This window comes from Phlebotomus argentipes, unplaced genomic scaffold (assembly GCF_947086385.1).
Source record: "Phlebotomus argentipes unplaced genomic scaffold, Phlebotomus argentipes genome assembly scaffold_18, whole genome shotgun sequence".
NCBI lineage: Eukaryota > Metazoa > Arthropoda > Insecta > Diptera > Psychodidae > Phlebotomus > Phlebotomus argentipes.
The window spans coordinates 9,262,148-9,280,260 of record NW_026776177.1 but is presented as its reverse complement, the minus strand read 5'-3'; the positions used below and the strand labels follow the sequence as shown (position 1 = coordinate 9,280,260).

The window sequence follows — 18,113 nt, the reverse complement described above, 5'->3', positions numbered from 1 at the left end:
AAGAAAAGATGTAAATAAACACCCACCAAAAATACACAAAGCACCAAAGGTAATTGTCTCGTTATGTAGCCGCGAATTGATCACATAATCGGACATTTCTGTCCGCTTTGGCCGAAAATTACACACCGAGAAAATGTCTTGTGGCAAAAATGTCGTGCATCAGCGACAACAAAAGCATCACTTCGACAATTTTAGTGATAGTCCACAATATTGCTGCAGTGTAATGAATATTGAGCGCTGAGGTTGAATGACCTCATTAAGGCGTTGCTGAAAAAAACCTGTTAATTTCAAGTCGGTTTTCGGCTTTTTCCCCCACAAAACATGGCCATTTGTAACGTGAGCCCAGCAATTAGATAACCAAGCAGAATTATCATATTTATTTGTGTCACACAAGTGCGAAAAGGGGCAGAGCAAAAAGCAAGTGTATCAATTTATGAAAATGCGATGCAAAATAGAGTCTCGGGCACAGTTATTAAATCACAAATCATTGTCACTCGATACAGTGCCTGAAATTGAGCCTAATTGTGGAATAATTCAATTGAAAATTAATACTGTATGCGGAATTTGCGGCGAAGTGAATGTGGTTGCAGGTGATATGCGTGCATTCAACCACCCACCGTTCGTGAGACCTTTTAGAATGGCACTTTATTCGGTGATTGTCCATTTGTCGCCTCCATGGGTTATGAATTTGCAATATTTCCCCGCCCCAAGACACGCTCACGGATCTCGTTCACTTTTCCACCCAGCCTAAATTCGAGCGGGATTGCATTTGAGCAGCTGTGCGAACCTTGAAGACACTTTTCTCCCTCTCAATCGATTTTCCTCGCCAAGGGATTACGTCGTCTGGACTGGCGAAGGCAGCGAAACCGAATCGTCACACTTTGCACACAGCATTTTCGGGTGGACGCAAGAGGAAGAAAATTGTTGAATCCATCGATCGTGAGGGGGGAAAAACAATTTTCTCACCCACAGAAAATGTTGCTTTCCGCCTGCAACTGTTCACATGAGACGTGCTTATATTGCATTTGAGAATACTTTCGAGCCAATTGCAGCATTGCATGATGATGTGATGTTTTCCGTGTAAACCCAAGTGAACTCTATCAAGTATGTTAAGTTCTATGGCGCCAGAGGGCTTTCTTTGCACTGGCGCCCATGGCGAAAAGGATGCGTGCATACATTGCTTCGGAGATTGTGGATTCCAAGTGAGTTTCAGTCGAAATGCGGAATGCAATTTCTTCACATTGTCCTTAAAGGAGTTTCAAAGGTCTCTTCGCAATTACGGAATTGAAATATATTGAAAACTTCTTGAATCGGACGATATTTGCACATCCTTAATAAGCGAGAGGTTGTTTTAGTACCGAGAAAAGCAGTAAAATTGATTTTCCTAAATGAAAAAGCTCAGACCAATTGAATTTTAAGTTCACTTAGCCCAGAGAAAGTTGGAAATATAACAATATGTGGCTTAAAACTTGACTTGAGATGAAAACCACGGAAGTGCAGCAAAGTCAACATCCTTGACCGATTAGGCCAGGGTTGTATTGGCGACGTCACTGATGCATTTAAACAGTGCACTTGGAGTGCTGGTCCTTCGGATTGGCGATATTGGCAAATTGCCAGACGCTGTTTTCAGCTTTAGTGTCCAAAGTTTGTCTCGCGATAGCAAGATTTCATGATTGATTTCCACTGAGGCACAAAAACACGCGACACGCGGAGGGCTTACTGAAAAAAACATATTATCGTGTGTCAGAAAAAATCCCGAGAAAATAAATGATCTCGTGGCGATTTCTTTGTCTCGCCGGTGAATTTAATGAGTGTGTCTGAAGGGCACGATACTGCAATATTTCAGCCAAATTAAGAATGCATGTATTTCGCTGTGTCTCCTCTCAATCAGCGCCATAAAGTGATTAATGCTGAACTCGGAAAATTACCTGAGTCGTGTAAATTTTATTTTGCACACTCAGCTAAAGTCAATCAGACGATTATCGAGACAATAAAATGCAGTGTCACATCATTTGCCAGGGTGTTTCTGGCATTTCTGACTCGTGAAATTGCTGCGAAATAATTATGCCATTGGCGCGCGGTGGTTAATTGAATTTGCAGAATGGTGAGTTCAAGAAGTGGACTTTTGGGTGAACTACAAATGTCTCTACATTTTGCAACAACGCCACAAAGTCCACGTGATTGATATGACATGATATGCAATGTCTCTTGAAATCACTTCGGAAGTGTTCAAATTTGTGCAACAAGCTTTTGTAGATATGCAAATTGTGTTAAATTCAGTTTGAATGGATGAAAGAAGAGACGATTTGTTGCTGTTTTTTCTGCAAAAAAACAACATGAAAAGCAAAAAAAAAACAATTTTAAAATTCTTCCAGCACAGAAATATATACAGCGAAAATGGGAAGAGGAAAAGCTTTTGCAGATGCTGTAAAAGATAGCTGAAAAACGAAAAAGCAATGAGGAGTGAAAAAGCTTGTGGAAGTGTTTCTTTTAGTGCCCAAATTGAGTTCTTTCACTTTCAATTGAAGGCAAATTCGCGCAGAGGAAAAGCTCAAATTTCACACAAGAAGTGCGTCATTGATTATGTAATGGAGCCGAGTGCTGAATATCGAAATTGATGACTTGTAAAACTCCACCATCAGCGTGGGGAAATTGCGCTAAAGAGTGGACTTTAGCACTGAATTAAGTGATCTGTCTGGAGGATTTACTGTGAATCAATTTTTCAGGCCTGAAATGCCTGAAATATGCAAATTTCACGCATGAAGCGACTCATGAGCGATTGTCACTTGAATGTCCTCAGACATTCGCCTAATCTTGCAGGATAGTTTTCTGCCCACTCATTTCCGCTGTCTCACGAGATGTATATTGTCTCCTTAGCTGAGAAATTAAATTTAGCGCATGAATTTCCCATTCAGGATTCGCATTTGTTGGGGAAACACTATTAAATGCGGATTATCCCGGGAAATTGTCTCACACACACACACTCTGGGTTTCTCTGGGAATTAGTCCTTGTTTCAGCAGTTAAAGTGCGAGGGTGTAAAAATGGAGAGCAGCTTTTAATGGTGGGTAATTGAAATTCTCTGTCCGCATTATTGAAACTCTGGCGACAACAAGAACAGAGAATAGCGTAAAAATGGTGTGTGTGTGTAATATTGCTGGGCGTCTCATGAGGCAATGGTGCCACTCTCATAACAATTGCCCCTGGAAAATGAACTCAAAATACTGACTTAACTCCATAGAAAATGGCTGAAGTTCATCTGTGTGTAGAAGGGAAAAAATGGGTGGCAAAAGAGGGTGAATTTCTCAATTTTGTGCTGAGAAAATTGAAAAATTTCGGCATTATTCACGGCAAAGATTGGCCCTTTTGTGCGGGCTTTATTGTGAAAGAACTTGCATGCATGACTGAAGGTCGAGCCTTTTGGAATTACATAATGAGCTAAAAATACATTTTATTCTCTCTAGTCTCTCAATTGATGGTAAAAGAATCAATAAGAAAAAGAGCTTTAGATTTAATTTCATGTTATTTTTCTGATTACCTTTAATTTAATCCTGTTGAAAATCCTTATTAACAACATCAGAAAATTTACTGCTTCAGTGAAGTTCACTTCGAAGTGTGCCAGAAGAATTTTCAGCGCCTCTTAAAGTGACAAAATATTTTATAATTTGTACATACAACAAATCAGGCGCAATTAAGCACGGCAAAGTCAAACTTTTCGTGTGTCTTTTCACTGGGCGAAACACACACACGAGGAGAGGATTTCGCACATAAAATCAGACTCCGAGAGGAGAACATAAGTGCGATAGCAGCACATAAGAAAGTATTTCGCCATGATAACTGGGCGTTTAGAGAATTTGTCCTCTGGTGACAAATTTTTCATTTGTGATTACAGCTGAAGTTCATCGGATTTGATAATGCGCGCTGTTGTTGAATGTGCATTAGATTGCGATTGTGTCCAAGACAGAGTGAAAAAAGCCTTGACATTGCAATTAAAGTTTCTTATCAGCACAATCCCTAAACCAATAAACAGTCGCTTTTTATTACGCGAGCACACACATGGATTAAATAAGAAGTTCATAGACATTTCGAGTATGTGGCGATAATGCCCAATTTATCAACTCATGAAAATTGTTGTGTGCGCCGGAGAGAAAATGCAGACATGCGGAGAAGTGGCGAGATTGTTAAATAATGATTGCCTTTTTTGGCATTGCATTATTTTATGAAAAATTATCAGGCCCATAACGAAGCTCTTTTTGTGTGCATCAATTCGACAGGAGACGCATAAAAGCGGCCCAAAAAGCGATGAGATGCTTTTACGGCCTTTTTTCTTCCCTCTCGAGAGAGTCTCAATTCCGAGCATCATCTGGTATTTTATTGATGTTTACCCTATAAAGAAGATAAAAAATCATAGACTCTGAGACTCAATGGAGTGGCATTATAATGCGTAGTTTGTCTAGAGAGGTTTAGGGTGAATCTCTGGCTCCTTCAGCGCTTTCAAATCACTTTAAGCACAGTCCTGATTAAACTGGGTGATTCTTGAGAGATGATGTCGTCATAAGAGCCGCTCAGAAATGGCATGAAAAGCAGCAATAAAGCTTCAGTTTCCCTTTCGAGTGACCAATGATTGTGTTTTTTGCTCATATCATTCGATAAATTTCCCGAGAAACGATGAAAAAAAACACATCTTACCTGTCATCATTTCGTCATTCGCACCTGAGCAGCTGCCTTATCTCTCTGGTAATTTCTCTTTCACTCGTAATCAGCTGTTTTTTTCGGGCATGAGAAATGTAAATTACACCTGTGTCGAATTAACTTTGGAGCACGACGCCTCTCACGTGAAATATTCTACTGCGAATTGAGCAATACAAATTGTTATCTTCACAAAAATCAACAGATGGCTCATATGAAGCGCGCTGAGTACATGAAAAGTTGACAATTACTTTTCGCACAAGTCCTTTAAATTAATTGGATAAGTGTTTGCCACAGAGTTTGTCCGATATTAAATTCAACACTTGCAGCTTCGAGACAAAAGTTTAGCGTTTTGGAAGTCTGCATTTTGCAATTCAGTGCGCGCAAAGGAGTTTATTATGGTGGCAAAATGCAATTGAAAATTTCATTTTGGGTCGATGGAGTTTCAGAATTTTAATATAAACGTGAATCAGCATTCTCTGTTGAATGCCACGCAATCCATTTATCTTCAATTGATGTCATTCCTGGACATTATCAGTGGACCATTAAGAATTTGAGGAATGGCACAAGAGCTAAAGAACAGTTGATTTTCTTTGGAAGAGCAATTGAACAGAACCAATCAAATTGTATTGACATCGAGGGAGGATTTTCTGTTGGCGTCGCCGGGAAAATTTGATGGTGAATGGAGAAAATTGGCAGATGTGTTTCATCACCATTTTATCCATTTTCCTTGGGCGCTTTTCGCCGTCCGCAACGGGGGAGTTTTCTTGGCTGTGCGCGCGTACGAGAAAAAATAGAGGAGAATTAATCATTCCGCTCCATCGATGGAAAATGACCACAATTGTGCTTTCCAAGAAAGCTCTTCTCTGGGGGGACGAACTCGTTCGCTGTTTGGCGCGGAGGCGATAACAGCCATTCATTTATATCGGGGCCTTGTGACGCATCAGCCTCGCATCCCGACGCCCACGCGCGCCACGAGAAAAATCCATAAATTCCGAATAACTAATCCTGGGAAGCAACTAGACACGCGGGGCGGAAGTATTAGCGTCAACAGGCTGAAAATTTTACCAAGCAATTTGCACAGTTGAGCAGATAGGAATTCTTCAAGCTCTTCAAATTGCCTCACATTAATTTGCGTGCCTTCGAATGCGTCTCAGTGGAAATTTTGTAAATACGGACAATCGCGACAATTCGCTTAATTAGGATCCATTTTCTGTCCCTCGACGAATGGCGAAAGAGCAAAATTGTCTCCTTGGGACTTTCCGAATACTGCACAATTCGCAATTTTTCCCCGACATTCGAGACTACTCTGCGAGAGAACACAAAACGGTTGTGCTGAAGAAACACCCACGCGCGTCTTTTGGGGCAACTTTCGGCAGAGACAAGGGGAAGATATTGTGATTAGAAGTGGTGTACGGCGCAACAGAAGTATTACGAAGTGAAAGTGTGAAAGAATACGCAATATTCGGTTCACTTGTTTGAATTTCACTTGGTAATTTCTACTGAAAGAAATCAAATTGTTATTCAGGATTACGCGTTGACATATTTTTCTAGGCTGTGTAACTTAATTAAGACAGAATAACTTATTAAAACAGAAATTAATACACTGTAAATCACATTATGTCCACTCACTAATAGGAAAAAATTCCGATTCTGAAACTTAAGTGGTAAATATCGATCCTTAAGTCAAACATAACCTTAATTTTTATGCTTAGGTATCTAAAATGCTGTCTGAGGACCTTGTTTATAAAGTTTAAAGTTATATTTCAGTCAGTTTGTGTTAATTTCTAGGAAATAAAACCAAAATCAACAGCATATTTAGCCAGAATATACCTTTTTTGCTTCTATCAATCATTTTCTCGGAGACTCCTGAGAAGTATACGGATTTCAGCCTTATTATCTCCCCCTTGGGCAGAGATATTCTGCGAAAACCCCAGAATTTGCATGAGACTTGATATATTTCTACATATGTATAGCTTTCATTGTTACTTTTCAGGTAAACCGCCACTTTTGGCCCTCGAGGAGCAACCGCGAATTCATCTCTGGCTTCAAGGTAAGACTTCCAATGTGGTTTTGTGCTTGTAAATTTACTCCAATTCGCAAAATACTGCCAAAGGTGTAATTTTATTTATTGATAAAGTTCCACATTCAGCGACATTCGGGAATTGCCTTAGGACAGTCTCGACATTCAGATCAATGACGAGAGACAATTGTCTCTCCAGTTTGTCAATCTGGGAAGTGAGAGAATATTTGAGAATCCAGTTCTGCTGAACGATAAAGACGATTATTTGACTCATTTATCTGCAATTAATTGTGGTGTGATCCGGTATTTATCTGTCGCTATTCAATTACATTACATAATGTGTACATATCGTGTTCATCAAAGGTGAGAAGCACTTCCTTGAAGAGCTGCTATCAAAGCGCACGCTTACGTAAAGGGAAGTAGTGAGTGACGAACAGGGAAGAGTTCTCGGAATCCTGTAAATTGTGATTGAATTTCAGACGAGGTAAAAGTAGAGAGCAGAAGTTTCTGCAGGGAAAGATAAAATTCAGTGAGGAAAAGATGAGTGAATTCTATAGTTTTTTCTTTGAGGCAGTTTCCAGTAAATTCTCATGTTTTAATCAAAAGTTCTCCATTATTTCACAATACAGCTCAATTTCATCAAGTAATTGTCTAGGTAACTTTCCCAAACTTTCCACACAATCATGTTAAAAGTTTCATGCGAGAGATGTCTCGAGGAGCATCTTTTGGCCCCTCGTCTCGCTCCTTAAGACATCGCATCTCCTTTATCGCGGTGCAATAGTTTATATGGAAATTAGTTTCCATTTCATTGCACGTCGCAAATCGATCGGCGCGCGAATACCTCGCTCAACCGCCTTCGGGTTGGGATTGAAGTGTGATTCAAATGGTGGAATTGGAAAAGTGCCAAGCTGGCATCGAATTGTGAATGCGCCCCACCTGAAGCCATCCAGACGCGAGGGAGAGAACTGTGGCCAGACGACGAGAATCTCGCTACGACAGCAGCAATGACGTCATCCGTGAAAAGTCGTGTGGGTGTTTCAATTTCAGTCAATGAAATGCTATGCGGTAGATTTGCGCGCGAGGAAATTCAACACCATCCGCAATGTTGAGCTTTCAATTTTACTTAACGATCTCACTCACACACGCGCGGCTATTGTGCCTGCGGCCAGTGAGAGGAAGGGAGACGGCCAGGACATGCAGATGACGAGGGAGTGAGAGGAAGATGCTCCGCTTCTGGGAAGCGAGAGCTTTTGCGGTGTGTGTGAGGAAATTCTTAGAAAGAGAAAACAGAGTTGCGAGGCCAGCGAACTGTTTTCCATTCCTGAAAGCTTCCCGGCTCATTCATTCGAGCGAGTGAGAGAGCTTCCGAAGCTCTTTCCCACAATGAACTTTACACGCAAACTCCCGTGAAAGCCGATGATGCCACACACTGAGACGACGGGGGGAGAACATTGTGGGCTAAAGTGAATTTCCCGCAGAAAAGCATGGGGGCGAGTGGCGCCCAAGTGTGCGAAAGTTTGCGTGGGTGGCTGCAAAAGCAAATAGAAAGCTCTTTCTCGCCCCCACCCCCCAACGGAATGCCCCACACAAAAAAACTTACAGCGTAAAAGCAAAAATCCATCCGACGCTCTGCAAATTCTCCCTCTTCCGCTCTGTGTCGGGGCCAGAAAAAACATCGCAAGCAAGAGTGCTTCACATGTCTGGTGCTCAGATGAAGCAATTATGTTAAATATACTGTTACCGAAAACGCTGTGGGGCCCAAGAATTGGATCATCATTGTTATTTAGATGACTATCTGCCTTAATTTGGTGTTAATGCAGAATTTCGCCCACTTTGAAGTGCGCTATGAAGCCTGACCCAGAACACAGCGTGCAGAATCGCAACAATTGTGGCTGATTCTTCACACTTTCCCATCCGTGGACACGCACAATGGCTGAATTGGAATCTCCATTTAGCATTTTGCGCATTGGCCCTTTTGACGCCTTCCCAAAAAGCCCCATACAAACAATTGCGAAGCCAAAAGGCAATTGTGATGAAATTACTCCACGTTTATTCAAAAGGGGATTTTCGGAAATTTTGCACCTACGCCGCAATATCGAAATGCGCTCTAAATCATCTCGGATCATTGAATAATTTCCCCGAAGCTTTATCTCTTTGCGGCAGAATGGCAGACACAGGGCGAATAAAAGCCGAGAGCTTGTGTTGCTACAAGAACGACGACGTAAAACGCTGTTTACAGTGACAACTATCAGGACAAGCTTTCATGTTTCCGCAGTATATTTTCTATTTTCTCCTCCTAAGCACTTTCCTAAGGCATTACGTGCTGCGTGGGTGATAAATTTTGACGACGTGAAATTTATGGTGATATTGAATTTCACATTATATGAAGCTCAACTGTTGCTGCAAAAACGATTGGAATTTTCATTGGACATGCAAAGATGAATGATCGATTTTAGGGCCCTTTTCTTTGTCTATTTTATTTTAATAGTGCGTTCTCAAGGAGAAGCAATGCTATTTATACAATTCATCAATATGTCGATTGGTTTACTTGCTGTTAGAATTTTCCCAGCGAGCACAAATAGGGTGGAAAAAGCTTGTTTTTCAGCTGAATCAGACGATAGTGGAACCAAACTATGAATCCAAATGTTAAATTAATATTCAGCTGAGAAAAGTGATTTGTTCAGCACTTTTCACCAATATTTTGAGAATATTTTCTCTCTTTCACCTTTTTCTTGAAAAATTTCAGTCAAAATTTATCTTTTAATCTGCTTATTTACGGCTCAGAATGATTTGTCCAATAAGTACAAAGTCAACAAATAAAAGTACAACATCAATATTGCTATATTGATATTTTTACAAACTATTTACTTCAGTGGTTTTTGATGTTTATTCAGTGCAAAATTGCCTCGGAAAATACACAGCCTTCACGTGGGTGAAAATCATTTCCCCACTTTCGAGTGGTTCTCGTGCTATTTTCATCGCCATGCTGAGAGATTTTTGCGACGTGTGATGCGTCCAAATAATGGAGGGCTTTGCTTTGGCGCCTGATTGTTTGCCTGCGGAGTCCCAACTCTGGCTTCGGGGGTTGAGAGCGAGCCCGGCTCTGCCACTGTCGCCACTTCATGGTCACTGACGATGGCCTCTTGTGCCACTCTTGATTTGCCGGGGCGCGCTATCTGGCAGGGCGAAAGAGGTCACTCGGGGGATGAGACACGCAATTTTCATCACCCACGCCACATTCTCATTACCACCGGCTTCCAGCTGTGCGGCGAAAATCAGTGGAAAATCCCTCCTGCGAGGGTGTGTCGCCTGAGGAAGCCTTTCATCTCTGGGAGCTGCGCTGGGCCAAGGTTTAATTCGCCGAACGAGTGAATGACACTGAAAAAGCCAAAGATGATAAATGACGAGCGTCCGATGGTGAAAAATTAATATATAGAGAGAGGCGCGCTTGAGAGGTTGTGAAGCGCTTCATCATGCTCGGGAGTCCTTTGTCAGACAATTTTGTTCGGGTGGAAGAGCAAAAAATAACTTTTAAATCGAAAGTCAAGATTGATTTCACGCTCAATGCATTTAGGTGGAGTGATTTAGCATCCCCGGCACTCATTGAGGGTGGCGTAGAAAGTTTCTCTCGGCTCCTCTTTAAACAAAATTAGTTGATTTTATTATAGGGAAAAGTTCATCCTCTTAAATTCTCCCTTTTTTCTGCTCACCCTTTTGCTCAACGGCAAGTTCGGGGCAAACGTGTGACGCATGAGGATGATAGAGGAATTCCCAAATCAGATTACAGAGCATAATTTCACAATTGTGCTGCTGTCACAGTTTTTTTTATGTCCACACATCTTCCCATGTTTTTCTTAAATCGCAAGGCGAGGATTGGAAAAACCTTATCTGGCGCCCACCTTTAGAATATTCGCACACAACTCTTTGTCCGCCAAGAGGAAGATTGAACGCTCCTCGTAAAAGCATTAGGAATTGATGAAATTGCCCGAAAGTTGTCACGCTAAGATAAAGGGGAAAACACTGTGCAAAATCGTGACGATATCTGTGGAACATTGTACGAAATTTACACTCCAAAACAAGTCTATTTTCGTCTCCTCACGTTTCCATCCACCCACGGTTCCACAGATAAGAGATAAACACCCATGTTTTCGCATCCGGATCAACACTTGACCGTGGCGAACTGCGCGCACTTGCAGTTAGAACCTAGCGTAACTAGTCCATTGTTGCCGACCAGACTGTGCTTTCTGCCAGGATGTCATTTGGGTGATTGATAAGTGTGTGCGGTGAGGTCATGGAAAAATGAGGCATTATCGCGAGGCAGAAGGAAAATATTAGGATAGATTTCTTCTCACCCATTATGAGATATATTCTGCTGATTGCGCGCCAGTTGTCACAGCTCAATTCAGCTTATTTTCAATCTGGCGCGAAATGGTGTGAATGCACTGCACTTTCTGATGCCATCAGCGCAAATTTTCGCAAACTGCTTTCATTGTGCACAATTTAATAATACACAGTGATAATGATTCAATCACACTAAAATTTGCTGCACTTTCATTCACTCGCTGGCGCTTTTTTACCACCAGCACTGCTAAATCGCTTTATTCCTTGTGCTATGTGTAAACTGGGATTGACTTTACACCGCGCGCTTTCCATTGTAGCACACTGCAATATTGGCTAAATCTCCAGTGAGATGAGCAAATTTATTTGCAGGCAACTTTCTGGCGGCTTAGGACAAAGGTAAATTAATAAACTTTGGGGATTAATATTCATCATTTCACGGGATTATAATGAGGTGTGTAAACAAAGGGAATGTATAATTATCTGGCTGATGTCATGGAAGACTGACCTAGAATAGGCGTCTTGTCGTGAGATGTTTCTAATTGCTGTTCTACATGAAAAGTCTCTGTCGACTTTCTGTGTCTGGAGAGTGTAATTGAGAACACTAGTCCAAAGTTCTTTCTTCTCTGGATCACTATAATTTTCAGCAATAGCAAATGGGAGATTTTCACAGGTTTATCAAGCGTGAAATTTGTAAAAACTCACCATATAACGTTTTGTCAGTCAAAAGAAGCGAGAGCGGAGAATTTTCCTAATTTCACCCAAAAATAACGCTTGAACGGGGGTGTTTATTGCTTTGACCCTTCTTCCCCTCATCTTTGGGGTGTCGTCTTCTGGGGTAATTCAGAAGCTTTCGCCATCTCGCATCTTCGTGATCTGTGAGAATGAGTGGTGGGTGAGAGCAATAAAGAAAGAAGAAATGACACGCGCAAATGAAGATGATTCTCGCTCATTGTTCTCATGTTATTGCGAGACAGTGTTTGTATATCAAGGAGTATGTATTTTTGTTGTTTGTTGGGGTTCTCGTACAGGAGGCGACAAGCGACCATTTTAAGAAGAAGAAGATGTATAGTTAAATTTGTGTTTCGTGGTGAAGTGAATTCGCGGGAATTTAAATTTAAACAATTCTTTTTTCACGGATTTTCATTATTTTATTCAAGTTGTGAATGTTTGTATTTTCTTTTGCTCCTGTGAAGCCGCCCACCCTTTTTTCCTATACATATTCGCCCTTCTCTCCTTCTCAATTAAGTGATTATTTTGGTAAATTATTTTGTTTCTAATTCTCTGCTTCACATAAGTATTTAAGACATCTTTTGAATATCTGCTGCAGTCCACATTTTCATTAATAAATTCACACGTGTCTTTTAGAACATTTTTTTTTTCACTTTAAAAGTGAGATGAAAATCGTGGAATCTTGGAAGTAAAATTCAACTTTCTCGCAAAAATTAATGAAATCCATATAGAGTTATTGAATATTATAAAAAAAATAACTTATCAATCGATTGATCTTCCACTGTCTCCTCATAATCCGAAATAATTTCGATTGTGTTGTCGAAGAGCATATCTACTTCCGATTCTTTGTCACTTCCGGCTTCATCGCGGATCACATCATTCAGCTCTTCATCCTCGTCTCTCAAGACTGCAGTTCTCTCCTCAAACTCATCTCCATTACCGCAGGGCATGATCTTTGCGTAGGAATGATCCCTGTGAAATACGAGAGCACATTTAAGTCAATCAATTTACACATATTTCTATTCTGAAACTTACATAGAATTGCAATCTCTGGGTTGAGAGATTGGATGAGGTCCAGACTCGCCTCTGGATGAGCCCGGCTCAGCTCTGGAGATGTCCCAACTTTCGTCGGGAAAACTGAAAATTATTATAGATGAAATAATAAAAAAGAACAACCTGCATTGTATATAAATCATTACCTCCCTTCTTCAATCTCCTTCTGCACTTCCACTCTCCCTGCAGAGCTCGGGAAGTGGGGTGGAAATCGTCAGGCAGGAAGTGGTCAGAGCACACTCTGATGATCTTCTTCTCAATACCTGACGACTTCTTCAAGATTTTCCTCCACTTCCTCACCACCTTCTCACTCTCGTGGTGTGGGAGTTGGTGGAAGGAGACGTGGGGATTACATCCCTGGATATTCTCACAGCCAATTGCACTGCAATTCATTTTTCTTCAACTTTTGCACAGAAAATTGACAATTAGAACGTGCGAAATGAATGAACAGTTGGTTTATTGTGACTTCGCTCGAAAAGAAAGTCGCGATGAAAAATAGTATGATCAAAATAACGGCCGAATTTTTCGCTAAAACCTAACCTCAAATAGACGATGTCGCCTCCTGTACGAGAACCCCAACAAACAACAAAAATACATACTCCTTGTTTGTATATGACAACAGCTCTCGAGCTTCAATTTTATGTGAAAATTTGGATCATTCGAGATAAAAATACGACATTCCCTCGCGCATTCCACTCAAGTACCCTATTTTAGAGTCACTTGTTGGCCCCCAAGATGGTTTCTGTGTCACTTCCCCGTGACATTGACATTAATTTCAGTTTTCGTCGATCAATTCTCTGGTACGCACTTGACTTCCCTCTCACTTTCATTGCGGCCCATTGTGCTCCATCAGCCTCCCCGCCGAAGCAGTCGAAATTCGAGGTTGGCTCGTGACTGCCGTCTGCCCAGTATCGATTGCGACGTCTTGGATGATTCCAGGTCAGGTCCTGGATAGCCCGTGGGAAGCAAAACTGCCGATAAAAGAGGGAGAAAACCCTTTAATCCTTCAGGAATGTCGAAGTGCTGCAACGCGGGTAATTTTGCTATGCGAATCCAACGAAAATCAGAGCAGAAGATACAAATTATTGTAAATATTTAAAAGAAACACATTCCTTATACATTCCGTTGAGATTCACACTACAATATCTCCTCCTTGGTCGAAGGCATTTCGGCAGTCAGTCGTAAAATCACTGCGACCTACCTTTCGCTGGGAGAAGAGACAGAGGAAGAAAGCCTGTGAAACATAAATACACACATTTTCCTCCCACTCAGAAGTAGAGTATTTGCTTTGCTAAGAAGGGATCTTTTAATATCCTTAGCAATACAGGGTCACATCGTGGGTCGATATGCAATAAATTTTCCAAAATAAGCCAATTTTAATTCACATCGAGATTTCTCAAAAGTCCCCAAGCGAAGGCCTTCGAGGGTGGAAACTTTAATCCTCCTTCGCCAGGGACGCCGAGCATATTTGCTCAGCCATCTCCGGTCGACACGCTAAGAAGCCGAGAGGAGGCTTCGCCAGGGTGAAATGACGGGAAATTGCGTACGGAAATTTTCCCTCTGTTTATGGCTCTCATGTTTGTCGTTTGCTAAGTGGTCGATGTCGCTCATCAGTGCTTAGAATCGCACAACTGTGAAAAGCTTTCATTTCTCGAGTTGCACAACGTATCAGATGTTAAGGTTCAAGATCGAAATACGCAGAGAGCTTAAAGCGTCGGGCGCTGGAAATGTTTGTTTTTCGTGTGTGACATAATGTGTAAACCTGAGTAATTACATACGCTGAGTGGTGTTTTTCATTTCTAAGAAACGGTGCATTGACATTTTATTGATGTTACATCATTTCGAAGGTGAATAAACTATATTAATATTTATAAAAATATACCAATATTAAGTTTTATTTGCTGAGCAAATGTCGTGGATTTTGCAACTGAATAACTACTAATTTTATGTGCATATTTTTCCGCTGCTTGTTGAGGTTTAAGGGATGTTTTTTCGATGAATTTATTTCGCAACCCATTTCAAAATTATGCTCCAAATACAAAGAAATTCAGGACAAGATGTTCATAAATAGGACACGAAGTTTTCGACGTCAAAAGACAGTCGTAAAAAGACTTATTCGCTATTCATCTATTATATTCTTTAGTTATACATTGCGCAATGGCAAATACTTTTACTCAAATGCCATAATGAGAAGAATGTTTTCCAGATCCTCAGATTACTTGTAAGTGAATTTCTTAGAATGCTGACAATTTCTCTTAAAGCATTTATCTGCAATCTTCTGAAATCCCTCAAAGTTGTGTGATATCTTTTAATCGAAACTTCCCAAGAAAGCGATGCGGAATGAAGACATGAAAATGAATGAAGGCATTATCATTTCCACACGGAGAAGGTTTCTCAGCCTCATAAATATACAGGAATAACATAGAGTACAACTGGATGGAAGGGGAATTTCACTCGCGGGCGTAAATGCACTGCGAGAGCTTAAAGCTCACCCTAAGCCTCAGACATGAGACCACTCGCAAAATATGACCCTTTTCCCGCGGGAAATGGAAATAAAATTCCCCTCGTAAATCGAAACGACTGTCCGCTATGTTTATGTGCGGGGGCATGAATAAGAGACGCAATTTTTGCGAAATACGTCCTTTTTATTGCAAAATTTGTGGAGAAAACAGCACTTTCTACTGTCCACCAACGCGCTTTTCGGCGTCCCCTTTTTTTTAGTGACAGGCGCAGAGATTTGAGAGGAAAATCCTCGCGAAAAATGGTGAACATGAATTTTCGATCCGCGATTGGTGTGTTTATTAGTTCTGCAACAGGATCCCAAAGTCCATTAAGTATGCATGAAATGCCATTACAATGTCACGTTAATTATTTATGCATTAATAATGTTTACGGGAGTGACAGGGAGAGAGATGTGAAGATAATACAGAGTGAAGAGTTTAATTTTCATCAGATCACAAGCGACGTTTTGCTCTCTTTTCATGCAATTTCCCAGGGAATTGAATCTCTTTTTTCCCTCACTTGTTTGCAGACTATTTTTCCCCACTTGCATGTGCGACCTTTTTCTGCATGACGCCCACTGTGACCGAATACGTTGATAAGTGCTTATCAGATACTATTTCCGCTTTCATTTCGCCACAAGCACGACAAGTACATTATTTGAGATATCTAGTATTGCGAAATACGGGAGCAAATTCTGGGGAAAGCGATAAAACGGTGCAGAAAGAAAGGTCTTTCCGTGACCATCGGGAAAATTCCGACCAGCTCATAAAGTTTTCATGTAATTTTGTTGCTTTAATAAACTCAAAATGAAAAGACCCATCTTGGTGGCATGAATAATTCAGGCGATTGTCCATATTTCACCCTGATTGATGGCTCCCAAGGTCCTGAAATTTTCTGTGGCTCTGTCGAGCTTCTTTCAAGGGACATCAGATGCTATGGTGAGAAGTGGAGTGCAAATAGGCAGAAGTATTAAGAAGTACTGGAATTTTACAATATTTCTTGCTTAAAAGCTTGTCTTTTAACCCTCTTTAACTGAACTATGAGGGAGAATCCTTTATTTCTCTATGCTATCATCAAACAGAGACTCTGCTGTGTACAAACTCTAACCATAATCCCTTCTCTTGCCCCGCTTTATGGTGCTTTTCCAGCTATCATGCGACAAAAGCTCGCCAAACATGAATGAAAGTGGGTGCAACAAGTTGCAAGGGTGAATGTGGGTTTTTCCGTGCGGCGGTAATCAATAGGGGCAGGTCGACATCGGTCTCTTCGCTGCATTAATTTGTCTAGTGTGCGATGGGGAAATGGCCAGGATTTCTGCCATGAGCCATCCTCATTTAGTGTTGCTGCGAGACAAGTCCACTGGGAGTGCTGGAGCTTGCAGCTTCCGCATTTGTGCCCTCATGTGTTGGCTCTCATGAGGCATAAATTCCCCGATAGTGCTAAATTGAATTATAGCGCCACACTTTATTTCCTTTCTTGGTGTATTTGCCCTGGATCTTATCTACACGCTCAGACATGGCAACGAAAGTGGGTGAGATTTAATTTATTTTGCCACTTTACTGCAAAAGATTACACACATTATTGGCTTGTATATAATCGTGACACATTTTTACCCCAATTTGCTCGATGCCATGCATCTCTGACCGATGAAACCTATTTTTTCGACACCATACACCATATTAATTGCCATATGGAAAAGTGTGCGCGACGGAGTTTTATCTCTCAAGAGGGAAATTCAATAATGCTGCGCCGAGGGAAATTGGGACACACATCAATTTATGGTCTCATGGATGTGGAGAGATATAATGAAGACTCCCTCATCTTATCATTTTGTGTGTCAATTCATGAGATAAATTCATGTTTATGCAGAATCTTCGCAAATCACGCTTGAAGTGTTTGCCAATGAAAATATTTTCAGAAGACTGTAAATACACGATGTGACCAGAGTGCGAGGTGAATTTTCTGCACACATCTTCTGCACAACACTGGAAACAGTGACAGTCAGTGTTCCACTTCTCGGTGAGCTTCCCCGCGCGCTTTTCCTTGGCAGAATGGCGCGTGGGTGGGAATTTCCGAAAGGACTGAAATATTTCCTCACACTCTCGAGCGAACGTCTTCCATTCAACATCCTGGACGGAATCGAGGGCAGAGTGATCCTAATGGAATGAATGGATTTACCGCACTGAACAATCCTTTTTCGGTGACGCAATCTGGAGGAAAAAATTATGTTAATCCCATAAGTCATTATTGACGATGGTGGAATTCTTCTGGGTCTCGCAAAAGACTCCCTTTTCGCATAGGAGAGAAGGTGTCAAATCAGTTCTAAGGGTTCTTCTGATGGCACTTGTGCTGAACAACGCCCACGGATAGAAAATTCTCTCGTTTATGGCTGACTGAGGAAATTTCCGGGCGAAGGAAACACTGAGAGAAAGCCAAATAAACAGGAAGTAGGGAAAATACTCAAGTTTTACGTAATAATGGAATATTTGTCAAGATCATTCTGGTAGTTAAAGCGAGATATTAACTGACTCTCGTGAGTCATTCGACAAACAGTGAATTCTTTTCATATAAAATACATGGAAAATTTGAGGTTTTTAGTGCACATTTTATGGGTATAAAAGAAAAATGTTTAACTTCTTTCGGAAGATACTCGAAAAACCATCCTTTTTATTCACCTGATTCTAAATCTGTTTGCATTTATCAAACAATTAACGAGGTCTTCAAAGTCGAGAGATTTCCTTTGAAGCTCGTATTTACCTCAGTTTGAGGGATTATCTG

The 18,113-nt window shown here is 41.0% G+C and overlaps 1 protein-coding gene across 2 annotated transcripts; it reads right to left on the bottom strand.

The window, feature by feature from the left end:
• Nucleotides 1-12,512: 12,512 nt before the first annotated feature.
• On the bottom strand, nt 12,513-13,250 carry LOC132260086 (uncharacterized). 2 transcript variants are annotated; one of them, XM_059758010.1, is made up of 3 exons: nt 12,980-13,250; nt 12,816-12,917; nt 12,513-12,752 (listed from the first exon to the last, which is right to left on the bottom strand). In XM_059758010.1, the coding sequence occupies exons 1-3, from the start codon at nt 13,224-13,226 to the stop codon at nt 12,682-12,684; spliced, it is 420 nt and encodes a 139-aa protein (XP_059613993.1). In that variant the 5' UTR covers nt 13,227-13,250; the 3' UTR covers nt 12,513-12,681. The 2 variants fall into 2 exon arrangements, with proteins under 2 accessions (XP_059613993.1, XP_059613992.1); XM_059758009.1 differs by having other exon boundaries at nt 12,513-12,917.
• Nucleotides 13,251-18,113: the final 4,863 nt, after the last annotated feature.